This window comes from Rhinolophus hipposideros, assembly GCF_964194185.1.
Source record: "Rhinolophus hipposideros genome assembly, chromosome: X".
NCBI lineage: Eukaryota > Metazoa > Chordata > Mammalia > Chiroptera > Rhinolophidae > Rhinolophus > Rhinolophus hipposideros.
This window is the reverse complement of record NC_138046.1, coordinates 26,002,526-26,017,752: the sequence shown is the minus strand read 5'-3', so window position 1 is coordinate 26,017,752 and position 15,227 is coordinate 26,002,526. Positions and strand designations below refer to the sequence as shown.

Below are 15,227 nucleotides of genomic sequence, written 5' to 3'. Positions count from 1 at the left end.
ACCTTTTGGATCCTCTAGTTATCAAGATATGATTTTATTTCTTGAAATTGTAATCAGATAAAAATGTTCAAAATACTGAAGAAACTGAGTAGGGCTATTAGTGTACTCTTTTTCTTATTTTAATTCTATCTGAAGGAACGGTAGGTCCTTCTTACCTCCGGCAATATAATTATTCAGCTGACATGCTAGAAATACCACACACCAAAATATAAAATGGTGGCATTTTCTCTCTTTAAAAACAATCAATGCTTTTATTTGTGGACTTCAAAGTACGTGAGAAATAAAATTCTCAGCCCTGTGAGTTTGAGGTAAATCAAAGGGCTGTAAGTGTCATAGAAAAGTTTCCTGGTTCATTGTCCCTCTTCCAGGTAAGAAAGGAAACAAAAGTACCCAAAGCACCCAGGCAGATACGTGTTCATTTTTATATTTCTCTTCCAAGTGGTCTTAAATGACTTCCCCCGATAACTCATTTCCATATAGTTCTTCTTCCTATGTCTGACTAAACCTCTCCTTGCTTTTCTGCAGGCCCACTTCCTATATTAATCTAGCCTTAGCAATGCAGGAACTGTTCACTGTCTTTCATATTGTCAAGTCTCATTTTGGTTCCAGAAACTCTAAAGGAAACTTTGAGAACTGAATTAGAGGTCTATAATCAAGTTTACATATGATCTCGTGGTCTTTATCATGTCATAACCTTCCTGGTAATGCTAGTCTACCTTAGTCAAAGTCATTTCTCCTCTCTGGTTACTAGCACCTCATCTGTATAATGAAATGAACATAAAAACATATTGAGAGAAAGAAAGAATCACCATACCAGTGAAAATTATTATTAAATCAAAGAGTCTTCCTGGAGATATTGAACTCTCAGGATTCAATCATAATTGCAAATGGAAAATGGCTAAAAATCTTTTTATATTGAGCTATTCATCATTCACATGAACTTTGGTGATACTGCTTAGTACTGAGCATCACATAGTTAAGTGCAAACCTATTTTTCAATACAGAGCTATGAGAGAAGACAATGGAAACAGGACTGTATCCACATCTATATGATCACTCCGGTATCATAGTAATTATCCCCATGTTAGTTGCCCACTCTTTCAGAGAGTTGACACCTCGTTTGAACACTAGAGTACCATGATGTTGCTTAAAACAATGCATTCCATTTTAGTCATCATCTGGTTGGCCTCATGGATTCTTCCACTTTAGTGGAAGTATTTGAAAAGAGGATTGATATCTCTGCTTCTTAAAAATCCATGTAGATCTCAAACCAGGAAGCAGCTGGAAGTTTCTAGACAGGAACTTGGCATTATGATATGATAAGGTTTTAACAATCTTCTACTCTTTGGCCATAGAGTATCATCTGTATGAGTGAAATCACTGCAATCTTAGATAATTTGTGTAGCTGCAGCATCACTGAGGAAATGTTTCGTTGGGTGAATGATGAAATTTGATAGCAAATACACTGAAGAATTCTGAGCTCACCTTAAGACAAAAGCTGCACAGCAGCCAGATCCACAAAGAAAGTTTGTAGTCAAATATTGCAGTAATATCTAATTCAGATTACTGGTCTACCTCACAGAGGAGTTGGGACAGGACACCCAAATTTCACTTATCTGTTATCCTTGGGTACTCATGAAGTTTCACCTAGTAAAGAGACAAGGATTCTATTAGGGACAGGTATTCTCTTCACAAGCACCCAGATTTGATGTTTGGCTGCTCTGAGGATGTAATTTCATGAATGTCTAGAGTTTGACCCTTAGGGACAAGTGAGACATTCAGTTGATCAACATTAGATACCAAGTGCCCAGTTATGTACACAGCTCCACCCTGGGAGTGACAAGAGAATAATAGAGAATATCACGGCAAAGGGAAAGCAATTCATTAGCCAGATATGTGATCAATCAACAAATATTTCTTGAGCATCTATTGTATGTAAAACAGTGCATCTCTGCTAAAAAACACATCAGTCAGGGCCCTTCGAAAAAGGGGATGATGACTGAGTTGAATGGAGAAGACATATCTGTATGAACAGATAACCAATAGTTCAATGTGGCCTATAATCAGTGTCAAGTGATTCAGATGAATATAATGACCAAGGGTTTAAAGAGGTACAAATGTACAATTCTAACTAGGATGACCCAGAAAGCCTCCGGAGAAGACAGGACTTGTACTAGGTGCTGTCAGTTGGACAGGATTTTAACAGGTAAAAGAAGAGGGCGGGTAAAGGAAATGATATGGACAATGTACTGAAGTAGGTGGGCACAGTGCCTGTTTGGAGAAAGGTAGCAGATATCCTTGGATGAAATAGAAGACTTGTATGGGGGATTAGCTGACAAGGAAGAACCACGGCATCTCAGCGTCTGAAGGGATCCTAAAGATGATAAAATCCAAGCTCTGGTCACCATATTCTCATCCAAACATAGCTTTGCCTAGTGTGACACCAGTGTTTACTATACATTTTAGTAATGGGTCCAGATTCCTAACATCTACAGACATAGTAATTCTGGTATAGTAATTAGAGATAGATTTTGGAATTGAAGACCTGCCTAAACTACTCGCTGGATGTTCACCATTGGGTATTATTTAACCTTTATTTCTTCACCTATAAATGTGAATAACAGTATACTAACTTAAAGTGGAGGCAGGAGGAAAATGAGAGAGAATGCTTGAAGGAAACAGAAAAGGAAGAAGTAGAGAGAATTCAAGGAAGAGGAGGTTGTTAACAGCATCAAATAAAGAAAACAGGTCAAGGTAGTTGAGACCTGTCAAAAGGCCACTTTGACAACCTGGTGTCACTAGTAACCTTTAAGAAATTATTGTTAGTATAAGAGATGCAGTTTGTAGAAAAAGGTAAGGTAGAAGGGATGGGAAAGGAAGAAAACGGAACGTGTTATGAGGAACCAGAGCTGCAGGCAAAAACTCCTCCCTCAGCACTGGGGGGGGGCTTTGATTAAAGGGGGTCACAGGACTGAGTGATGTAATGACAACATGGGTATCTCAGCTTAGAAGTGAAATGGCTGGTAGCTCATGTAAGGACTTCCAACCCTAGCTTTCCCGCTTGCCAAGATGCAAGAAACGGTGACAAAGGACAAAAGAAGTTTCTATTTACAAAACATCTTCCCTTTTCCTTTTGTCTAGCACTACATAGAAAGAAAATACTATTATAAAGCAATCTGCTCATTTATTATACCATAAGATTGCCAGCTGAACAATTATAAGAGACTCCCTATATAATAAAACCTCATTAATTTTGACTATAGTAATTTGAAATTTGTAGTAATTTAACCTGGGCTAATTACCTTTGTACTACTTACAAAGAAAAGGTTCACTAAACAAATAATGTGAAAAAGATTTCAAGGAAGTTAATTTTGCCTACCAGTGGCTCATGTCACCTATTTTAAAGAACATACCATTTTTTAAGAGCTTCAATCTATTCATTATTAGAATGCAAATTGATTATGCTAATTATAGATTAGCATAATCTACTGCTAAAATACTATATCTGAAACAGTTACTTTGGTCTCACTGAATATGCTCGTTAGAAATAAAACTACAATTTTTTAAAGTTAGTTCAGTAATACTATCAATACATACCCTGTTTCCCCACTCTCATGAGTTAACTACAGCTCAGGAGGTATTACTCTAAATTAGCCTATCACTTATGAACACAGTGGAAAAACTAGTAAGTGATCAAAAAAGGCCTTAGAACAGCCAAAATTAATGTCTTAAAGTTGATGCCCTAAATCCTGTAACTCAGTCCACAGCTAATTTAACTCTTACTTAGCATACTAATATGACACACCAACTTGGAGAGCTGGGTTTTTGTGTGTGGTTTTTGTTTGTTTTTTAAGTTCATAACAGATTAGAAGGAGAAAAAGGGCTGCTACATGAAGGGACACTGAGAAAAACTAGAAGTGACTGCAGACTGCAGAAAGGAGACAGAACATGTGTAAAATGTGCCAGTAAATAAATAAATTTTAAAAATCACCAGTCTAGGACAATTTAGTGTAGAGTTAAAAGTCCTATACTCCTTAGTAAACCCTGAAAACTATAATAGAGTATTATAGTGCAGTACAATAACTGATGACTAGAATTATGCTTCTAAATGATCAAGCAAAGCTTAGATTATATTGAATATATGCCTTAAAAAGGCAGAGAACTTTATATCGGGGTGATCACTTCTTAAGGTATATAAATATCTAATCACTATGTTGTACACCTAAACTAATATAATATTGTATGCCAACTGTCATTGAAAAATAATTTTATACACAGATAAGTTTATACACACACATATATGATTTGTATCCATAATGGCTAACCTAAAACTGTGAAACATGTTGATGCTTAAAAAGATGAAGTTCATAGTATTATCATAGAATAATAATTATAACAAAATAAAAGCAAAATTTACTAAATAATTACTATGTGCTGATGTCATGCTAAATACTTTACCTGTATAATTTCATTAAATTCTGCTAACAATCCTAAGAAGTAGGTTTTGGTACAATTTCTACATTACTGATGAAGAAAGTGACAGTCACAGAGGTTAAGAAACCAACCCCAGGCCACAAACAGAGATAGAGCTGAGATCAAAACTCAGGCCAGTTCCTTGGGTATATACTATGCCTTTCCAATGCACCAGAAAATACAGCTCTCTAAGAATCACTTTTTCTCTTGAGGACTCCATGTAGCTAGTCTTTTAATATATGTTTATTTCTCAAACTTGTATTTAACAAATATCTTGATTTATAAGCAGGAAGACCTATGATCTAAGAGTCAGATATGATGTTATGTTTGTTAACATGCTCCATGTTATAAGTTGAATGTAAAAGTAAAAGTAAAAAATGGAACAAAACAAAATAAAAACCACACAAACATGTCTGTCTAGTAGACCCATTCCAAAATCTCAGATCAGATCAGTCTCTATATACTGAGAATACTATTTTCAAATTAATAGCCAAGTAAAAGATGACATTTCAAAATATCAAATTATTAGATAAGATCTGGTTGTCATATAGTGTTCCCACTCATTTTGGAGAAATTAAACATGAGAATAGCCAATGGAGCATGAAGGACAGGGAAGGGCTACAGGGGAGGCTTTTATAGAGTATTTAGCAAAATTTGTTAATCACCTGTTCTAAGAGAGATATGATGGCAAAAAACACATGTGAGCATAGTGAGTACTGGGGGACCCAGGGGTAGGGTGGGGATATGCAAATGTCTTTATTAGCAGTAAAAGTGAGGGTAGCCTGCCACATGGACATATAAAGAAAAATATACAGTGAAACCATTCACTCATGCAATTCCTTCTACCTAAATTAATGTTCTTTACTCATCTCTTCAAGGGCCAGCTACAAATGTCACTTCTGCTGTGAAGTGTTCCACGATGCCCAAGGCTGAATTAAACTCCCCTGCCATTTGTGCTCCCATAGTTTTTTTTTCCTTTATACATTTACACAGCACTGATGAGACTCTTATTATTAGAGTTATTTATGTATGTGCTCCCCCACCCTATATCCCTTCATGAGTTCCTTGAGGGCAGAGGGCTCTCTCATTTCTGGAGTGCCTACAAATCCTAGCACAGTGCCAGCTACATACTAGGCTCCAGGAAAATGTTGACTCAATAGCACTGGCATAAGAGAAAGCACTATCACCTAGCTTACCTGAAGGAACATTTGTTCTCTTTCTTTTCTTGTTGGACTCCCCTCCATTCTCAATGAGGCCTTCTGTGACCAGAGGGCCACTGGCACTACCAAACTGCAGGGGCTCGTTGTTGTTGGCAGGGTCAAAGGGCAGCTGATTCAATCCTAAAGAAGAAAAACAAAAGGCAAAATCCAGACTCCATTAAGGACTGGGATATCTCCATATTTTATTATATGAGCCACTAGAGGAAAACGCTAAACCTTAAAAGCTTAAGAGTAACCAGTGAATTCCTTAAAGCCAGTTGTCCTCTGCAATTTTTACAGATTTTGTTGACAAGTAGAATTAAAATAAAAGTTCTTATACTGTGGTTCTGTCACTTGTAATACTGTGATTCTGTCATTTGTAAGATCCCTCCCATTTCTGAGAAATTAACGTGTTTGGCCACAAGCTATCAGTTATCTTCTACCTCCTCCCTTAAAAAGATATAACCCTCTTTATTTTTATTATTTTCTTTTATTAGATTCAGGTGTACAAAACAACATAGTGATTAGACGTTTATATATCTCACACAAAGTGATAAGCCCAATAAGTCTATTACCCATCTGAAAGTCTACATAGTTATTACAATGTTATTGAATATATTCCCCATGTTGTACTTTATATCCCCATGATTTTTAAAAATTAAAGTTGGAATTCAATATTATTTTATATTAGTTTCAGGTATACAGTGTAGTGGTTAGACATTTACATATTTTATGAAGTGATCCCCCTGATAGGTATAGTACCTATCTGACATCATACATACTTTTTATAATATTATTGACTGTCACTGCTACTGTTCTGCTTCTAGTACTGGGCAGGTGGGGGTAGGCAAGTCTGGGAGGGTAGGGACGGGGCGTCTAGTCTCAGTGCCTAAGGCTTCCATTTTCTGCTTGGCAGTGAGGGCTTAAACCACTGTTTTCAGTGTCTTCCCTCTGTCTTTTCTCCGAGGTCTCTGCCATGAGCGTTGGGTTCAGCCGTGTTATATGCTGCCCCCTCACCCTGTGGGCCATAAGCAGAGCCCTAGCAGTCCAAGTTCTTCCCTGTCCTGCAGCTGCGGTAGTTCCGGGACGTAGTGAGCTCAGAGCACTGAGCTAGGTGTGCGTCCTATGCCACGCGGCTCCGTTCCTGCACTTCTCCTTTCCCTCCTCTCACGCTTATGTGATTCTCCTACCTTTAGTTGAATTCAGTAGTGGCCCCGTTTGTCTTGCCTGTCTGCTGTGCAGGGAGTCCTTTGTGTAGTTGTTCGATTAGTTGTTAACTCCAGGGGAGCTTTACAGAGGCTCACCTGACACCGCCATTTTGATGATGTCCCTGCCATGGCTCATTCTTTAACCCTCAATTTTTCTTTGACCCACAGCTATACAATTCTTGAGGTAATGTGAAATATGAATAAAAACTTGGAACCTAGTCCTATATCTTTGTAAGTCCTATATCTTTGTCAATCAAGTTTCAGTAAAATGAATGCTAAGGTTCTAACAAAATGCCTTTGCATTATTATTTTTAAGTAAAAGTGTTCGTACTAATAATTAAACTCCACTTGGAACACCTGCATTAAATGTCTTCTGAAACATGTCAAACATTCTTCCTTTACATCATCTGAATAACTAAGGAATGTAAATTTGCTTCCTTATCTTAAGTCAACCGTTCACTGCATTACATCTATGTCCTATGAAATCCCTACCATGACTAGAACTAAAGAAACAAAAACCAATTGCTGTGTATTAGAAAACGTTCAGATCATGAACAAGATAATTTTCAAAGAACACTAGAGGTTTATATAATTTACAAAGATGTTTTTTGTAACTAAGTAGTTCCAGAGTCAAATATGATTAGTGTATTATTACCAAAGATTTCTTTGTATTTCTTTCTGTGATATCACACTGGCAAAAAGAAGTTCCATGGAAGATTAAATGGTATAGTGGAAACAATATGTGCTTCATAGCCTTATAAATCAGAGTCCAAATTCTGGCTCTGTCTTTTATTAGTTGGGTAGCTTTTTCCAAATCTTATAATCTCTCTTAGTCTTAATTTTCATAATGTGTAAAAGGGGAGTGATAATGTTGCAACAGATTGTTGCAAAGATATATATATATCTCGTTATGATTATCTTATTATTATAAATTTAAACAAACTTTTTCCCTATAAGTTTGCAAGTTGTAAAAAAGATTTCTCTCTCTCTCTCTCTCTCTCTCTCTCTCTCTCTCTCTCTCTCTCTCTCTCTTCTATCCTACAACTGTATCCCCGGTACTTAGCACCATGCCTCCCACATGTGAGTGTTGAATGAATGAATTAATGCTCAATAGGGTGGGGATAGGTGTCTTGCCGGGCGGCCTGTGGGGTCTCTTGTATCGCTCCCCGCATAAGAACGCAGGATATGGCTAGGCCAAAAAGGAACACCCACGGAGTCATAGATAGAGGAGTCATACCACTACATTCTCTCTGGCGGCCAGGGGAGACACACGCAGTAGTAGCTACACGATCTGCAGTCCGCCATTCACTTCTCTGCCTGCCAACCAACCAACGAATCAATGCAATCCCGCAGTTACATCAGTAGCCAATTGGCTAACTGGTTACAGCTGATGGCCAACCAATCACAGTTGATGGTCATTTACTACCTGAGCCAGCACCACCCCACACGAGGCTGAGAGCCTGGAAACTGCTCTCTGGGACTCTGTCCCCACAATAGGTGACTGATTCTATTAAAAACTTGACAGTTGATAATGAAGAATTAATGAGTGTGATCTGGTCAAGATGGTGGAGTAAGTAAACACTGTGCTTTCCTCTTCTCATGATCATATCAAAATTACAACTAAAGTACATTATAACCATCATTGATAATCACCTGAAGTCTAGCTGAACCAACACCCTACAACTAAGGATACAGAGAAGAAGCCACCTGAAGATTGGTAGGAGGGGCAGAGACTTGGAACAGACTGGTCCCACACCCACGTGTGGTGGTTAAAAATTCGGAGAAATATCTCAGCTGTGGAAGTTCCTCCAAAGGAGTGAGAGGTCTAGCCCTACACCAGGCTCCTCAGCCCAGGTTTCCAGTGCTGAGAGAAGTCCCCACAACTTTTGGCTGTGAAAACCAGCAGAGATTGTGGCTGAGTGAGCAGAAAGGTGGCTGAAGTCCCAGGCGATCCTCTTAAAGGGTCAGCACAAAGATTTACTTGCTGACCAACTGACTGGCTCTGATCTCCAGTAGCACTGGAGCAGCAGCTTGAAAGATGCCAGAGACATAAGGGGAGGGACTCATTTTCTGGCTGCAGGGTGAGGGCCGGAGGCCAGCTTTCTCCTTGACAGAGGAGACGGTGGAAGCCATTATTTGAATCTCCATGAACCTGGCTAACACCATTCATTTGCCTTCCTTTCCTGAAACCCCACCCCACCCAATTTTCAGGCCCACTCAAGCCACTTCCAATGGCTTTTCCATATGCATGGCTTGTCTTGGCTCAAGCCGCAGACTTTCCTAAACATCTCTTAAAGGTCCACCAAATGCAAAGAAGCAGCACCTGACTTCAGCATGTCCAGTACCTCTGGCTGAGCAGCCCTAATCCCAGCACTAGCGACAACAGGCCTATTCATGCCTTGGCCACTTGAGGCACCTCCAAGCCCAGAGTAGGTAACAGCCATCTGTTGATTGCTTTGAGGCTCATGCCAGCTGGCCCTAGGCAGGGCCACGCTATGGCTGAACTTGGCCTGCAATGGGGCCACTCCCAGGATACCTCAAGGGTGACACACCTGGTGGCTAGCTTTGGACCCAGCTGGCGAATCACCCAGCCAGCTGCAGAGATGACACACCCAAAGGGCACACTGGGCAAGCACAAGAACCCTGCTAAAGTGAATCCTGCTCTGTAGGATCAGTTGCTGTATCACAGATCCCCCACTGTAGTCACAGCCTGTTCTCACAATCAATCAGCTTGAGGATCAATCCCTGTCATTGATGTGCAAAGAGTGACCAAGCCTCAAGTACAACAGGAGGGCACACACAACCCACACTAGGGACAAACCTGGAGTACCCAGCTCAGGTGACCAGGAAGACTGTGCCACTGAGCCCCACAGCAAACCTACTACATAAGGCCACTCTATTAAGACTGGGAGACATAGCAGCCCTACTTAATACATAGAAAAAAAGCACAGGGAGGCACTCAAAATGGGGAGACAAAAAAAAAAAAACAAAAACAAACCACACACACACAAAAAACATGTCCCAAATGAAAGAAAGGAACAAAGCTCCAGAAAAAGAACTAGACAAAATGGAGACAAGCAATTTATCAGACGCAGACTTCAAAACACTGGTTATAGGGATGTTCAATAATCTCAGACAGAACTTCAACAAAGAGATAGGAAACATAAAAATGGAGATAGAAAATATAAAAAAGAACCAGTCACAAATAAAGAATACATTAATGGAAATGAAGAATACATTACAGGGAATCAACAGTAGATTAGATGAAGCAGAGGATCGAATCAGCGATTTGGAAGATAAGGTAGCTGAAAACATGCAATGAGAACAGACAAAAGAAAAAAGAATTCCAGAAAACTGAGGAGAGTTTAAGGGTCCTCTGGGACAACATCAAGCATACAAACATTTGTATTATAGGGTTACCAGAAGGAGAAGAGAGAGAGCAAGGAATTGAAAACCTATTCGAAGAAACAATGACAGAAAATGTTCCTCACCACAAGAAAGAAATAGATATACAAGCCCAGAAAGCTCAGAGAGTCCCAAACCAGATGAACCCAAAGAGGCCAATACCAAGACACATCATAATCAAAATTCCACAGGTTAAAGACAAAGAGAGAATCTCTCTCTCTCTCTCTCTCTCTCTCTCTCTCTCTCTCTCTCTCTCTCTCTCTCTTTATTAGAAAACATTTTTATTTGTTTCCTATGAAGGTTCTTCACCTTTCCTGGTTAAACTTAGGCATTCCCTTGACTTTTCATTTTTAGGCAATAAAAAGTACCTTGGTCACATTTACAACTGAATAGTTAAAAGGTATGAACTCTCCCCCAATCCCCTCTGCTACCCCATAACACACACAAAGCCAGAATCTGTGGATGGGAGTCCAGGGAGCAGGATGGCCATCTATCCTCCCAGCCTCATGCTTCCACCCTTCCTCCTCCAGCATTCTTTTTTTAAAATTAAAGTTAATTGGGGTGACAGTTTTTAGTAAAGTTACATAAATTTCAGGTGTACAATTTTGTAATTCATCATCTTTATATCACATTGTGTATACAACACCCAGTCAGTTCTCCTTCCATCACCATATATTTGACCCCCTTTAACCACACCTGCCATCTCTCTCCCCCCTTACTCTCTGGTAATCACTAAACTATTATCTGTGTCTATGAGTTTTTGTTTCTTCATTTACTTGTCTTGTTCTTTTGTTGTTTTCAGTTTTATATGCCACATATCAGTAAAATCATATGATTCTTCAAAGAGGGAATCATAAAAGCAGCAAGAGAAAAGCAATTTGTTACCTACAAGGAAGCTCCCATAAGACTGTCAGTTGATTTCTCAACAGAAACTTTGCAGGCCAGAGAGGACTGGTGAGAAATATTCAAAGTGATGAAAAGCAAGGAGTATAACTAACATAACTCTATCCAGCAAAGCTATCATTGAAAATCAAAAGATAGATAAAGAGCTTCCCACACAAGAAAAGACTAAAGGAGTTCATTAACACCAAACCAGAATTACAAAGAATCTTAGGTGGACTCCTTTAAGATGGAAAAAGAAAAAAGAAAAAAAAAAACAAGTATCAATAATAAAATGGCTATAAGTACATATCTATCAACAATTACTATAGAAGAAAATGGATTAAATGTTCCAATCAAAAGATAGGGTGCTTGAATGGATAAGAAAAGAAGACCCTCACATATGCTATGTTCAAGAGACTCACTTCAAATGAAAAGACACACAGACTGAAAGCAAAGCGATGAAAAAAAAAGATGTCTTATGAAAATGGAAACAAACAAACTAAGAAACAAAAAACAGCTGGGGTAACAATATTACAGCAGACAAAACAGACTAAAACAAAGTCTATAACAAAAAACAAGGATCCAAACAAGGATCATTAAAATGGCGGCGTGAGGTGAGCCTCTGTAAATCTTCCCTGGAATTTACAACAAATAGAACAACTATAACTCCACAAAGGACTCCCTGCACAGCAGACACCCAAGACGAAGAGGTGCACTACTGAATTCACTTAAAGGTGGGCGAATCACGCAAGCTGACAAGGAGGGAAGGGAGAATGGCGGAGACAGAATAGCGCGGGTGCAGGACACACACCTAGCTCAGTGTTCCAAGCTCGCTGCATACCGGAACTACCACAGCTGTGGGAGAGGGAAGAACTCGGACTGCTAGGGCTTATGGCCCACAGGGTTGGGGGACAGCATATAACACGGCTGAACCAAACACTCACGGCAGAGACCTCAGAGCAAAGACTGAGGGAAGAAGGCTGAAAAGGGTGGTTTAAGTCCTCACTGCCACAGAGAAGGGAAGCCTTAGGCACTGAGACAAGCCGCCCCTTCCCTACACTCCCGGAGCTGGCCCCACACCCACCTGCCCAGTACTAGAAGTGGAACAGTAGCGGTGTCAGACCAAATAACAGAATATTTGCTGTTCTGAGAACTGTGGACCGCAGATACAGATTTGCAGCCCAACTAGTTCTGGCAAAGGGGAGGGAGCTGTGGAAGCAGCACCGGATGTGGTGGTGGTTGCTCTCGCTATTGCTCTGGGCCACCTCTCACAACTCACACTGCCCCTGGCCCCACCTATCTGGGCGGATCCCTGCCTGAGTAAACAGAACTGCTGAAACACAGGGGCTCTGAATCTGGTGCAGGAAGAGCTTTGGAATGTCAAAGACTCTCAGCACACCCACAGGGATGTGGCCATGAATAACCAAGGCAACAAGACAGCTCAGAAAGAAACTGAAAAGTCTCCAGAAAAGGAACTTAAAGATATGGAAATATGTGACTTAAATGACAGAGAATTCATGATTGCAGTTTTGAAAAAACTCAATGAGATGCAAGAAAACACAGAAAGGCAGTTTAATGAACTCAGAAACACAATAAAAAACAACATGAGCATTTTACGAAAGAGATTGAAATTTTAAAAAAGAACCAAACAGAATTTCTGGAGACTAAGAACTCAATGTAAGAAATTAAGAATGAAATAGCCAGCTTAGGTAGTAGAGTTGACCGGATGGGGGAACGAATCAGTGACATCGAAGATAGCAACCTGGAAATTACACAGATGGAAGAAGAAAGAGACTTGAGACTTAAAGAAATGAAAGTACTCTACAAGAACTTTCTGACTCCATGAGAAAGAGCAATATAAGAATAATGGGCATACCAGAAGGAGATGAAAGAGAGAAGGGACAGAGAGTATATTCAAACAAATTGTCGATGAGCTCAAGGGCTATAGAAATAACAAAATCCTAGGATACCAGTTTTTCCTAGCTACTTTTATTGTATTATTTCATTCCTCCTCCAAGACAGCACTAAATAAACCAATAAATCAGGAAATCAATAGTTACCAACAGGATCTTTTCTGTGTCATGTATATGTGATCAATGCTGAATGCTATTTTAAGTCAAATATCTCCCATTAAGACTATTTAAATTCTAAAAAGAAAACCATCACTTTAATTTCAAGAATTCTTGTGGCTGAAATTTCAATTATCATTTAAAAGTAAAATATTAGCAATTACTATATTGTATTTCTCACTCAAACTATACAATTTATCTTTAAGCCTCTTACGGAAGCTAATTCTACCGTTTTTCTACAACACATGATGAAACTGAAAAGATACTAGATTAGGAAGAAACTTTTAAGGTTATCTAGTTCATTCTACTATGCAAAGCAGGAATCTTATTTATGAATTCCTGACAGGCCTAAATCCAGAGGACATTTTGTAGCCTGGGGACCATTCCTTGCTATGCTCCTAAGGGTTCAGCTTGCTTTCCTTACCTTTAAAATAACTACCACATACCCTATTTTGAGGGATCCCTTCACCTTCCCCAAATCGCCTAAGATGCATTTTGTTCAACTGTTAACTTACTTACAGTCCCTAAAATGAGCACATGAAATATCTAACTTTGTAAGGGTTCTTACTGATAATCACTTGAAGAAAAACAAATGAGGGAGTCACAAATAACAGAGAAAAGTTAGAAATTTTCCAAAGTCTTACATATTTCTCATAGTCCTTGCCATTTTATTCCTGAGGATAAATTGAATAACACTTTGAACCTTCATCATTTCTCCTTACATCTTGTGCCCTCATTGCCAAAACCAATAAAATGTACAATTTGTCTAAAGGGAAGTAAAAATTGATAGAATAAAGGAAAGTAGATAATACACATTAGTGTTATAGATTTCTGCTGTTTCTACATCTTATGTGCACAATTAAACAAGTCCATGTGGTAATATAATCTCATCTAAAACCAGGTTGACAGGTTTAGACGTGTGACTAGTTGTTATCTCATGTCACATCAAAATGCAGATTATCTGACTTCATAACACACCTGAGGCCACTTTAGAAAGTATGCACATTGGAGAAGGGTGGGGCTGAGGTCCTTGGAATATGACATTTCTCATCTAATGAAACTAGAGGATTTAATATCTCAGAATGAATTTTGGTTCTCAGTGAATCCTCTAATTTGCAGGTCAAGGAGTTCACATGCAATGATGTCTGCCATACAGATGCAAATTATTCCTGGGCTTTGAGGAAAGCACTGAGAATTTTCATGATTCTTGTGAAAGAAGATCAATGACCTCTTTGTGCCCAGCTGCTGTAATAATTACTGTCACAATTCACCATACAGAGCTTTCTACTATCAGGTCAAACTAGGACTAACCTTCATGACGCTATTAAATGCTTTTAATGATTTTCCCAGGTTATAGTACCAAAATGTGATCCCGTGGGTGCCTGCCACTTATTTGCATCTGTGGCTCACAGACTTAAGGTGGAACAACCTTAGCAAAACAGACACATAAATCTACTCTGCATTAGTTCCCTTTAAAGAAAATAGTTAGGTCCTGAGAAATCTGGTAAATTCAATTCAAGGCAGCAATCTCCAGATGGGGGTGGGGTGGTAGAAGAGGGTAAGGGGAGTCAAATATATGGTGATGGAAGGAGAACTGACTCTGGGTGGTGAGCACACAATGTGATATACAGATGATGTATTATAGAAATGCACACTTGAAACCTATGTCATTTTACTAACCATTGTCACCCCAGTAAATTTAATTTAAAAAAGGAAAAAATAGAATACCAGTTCTTGGCAAAATGAATATTACCGCTAATTTGTGTATAAAATAAATTTCTGTAACCCAAGTCCTATTTTCAAATTGACTTCAGTTTAAAATCAGATATGGAACTCCATGTTAAAGAGAAAAAGAGGGTCTCCAAATTAGTTTTAATTCACAACTTTTAGAGAAATAAAGGGTTAGGATAATGGCCAAGCCCTTAATAGGCCAGCAGGTGCTTTTATAGGATTTATCCATCTCTGTGAGCCCCTGCACCTTCCTTAGTCTG

At 39.1% G+C, this 15,227-nt stretch overlaps 1 protein-coding gene across 14 annotated transcripts in view; it reads right to left on the bottom strand.

Annotated features, from left to right (window-relative positions):
- The window catches only part of ENOX2 (ecto-NOX disulfide-thiol exchanger 2), a 405,604-nt gene that overhangs the window by 268,669 nt on the left and 121,708 nt on the right, over positions 1 to 15,227 (bottom strand). For all 14 annotated transcript variants that reach the window (XM_081043234.1, XM_081043229.1, XM_081043226.1 and 11 more), the window contains one exon: positions 5,670 to 5,813. Coding sequence is in view for 7 of the 14 variants with exons in the window: in XM_081043222.1 (XP_080899348.1) it covers positions 5,670 to 5,813 (144 nt within the window). In the remaining 7 variants the exon portion in view is untranslated. The remainder of the gene's footprint in view (positions 1 to 5,669; positions 5,814 to 15,227) is intronic.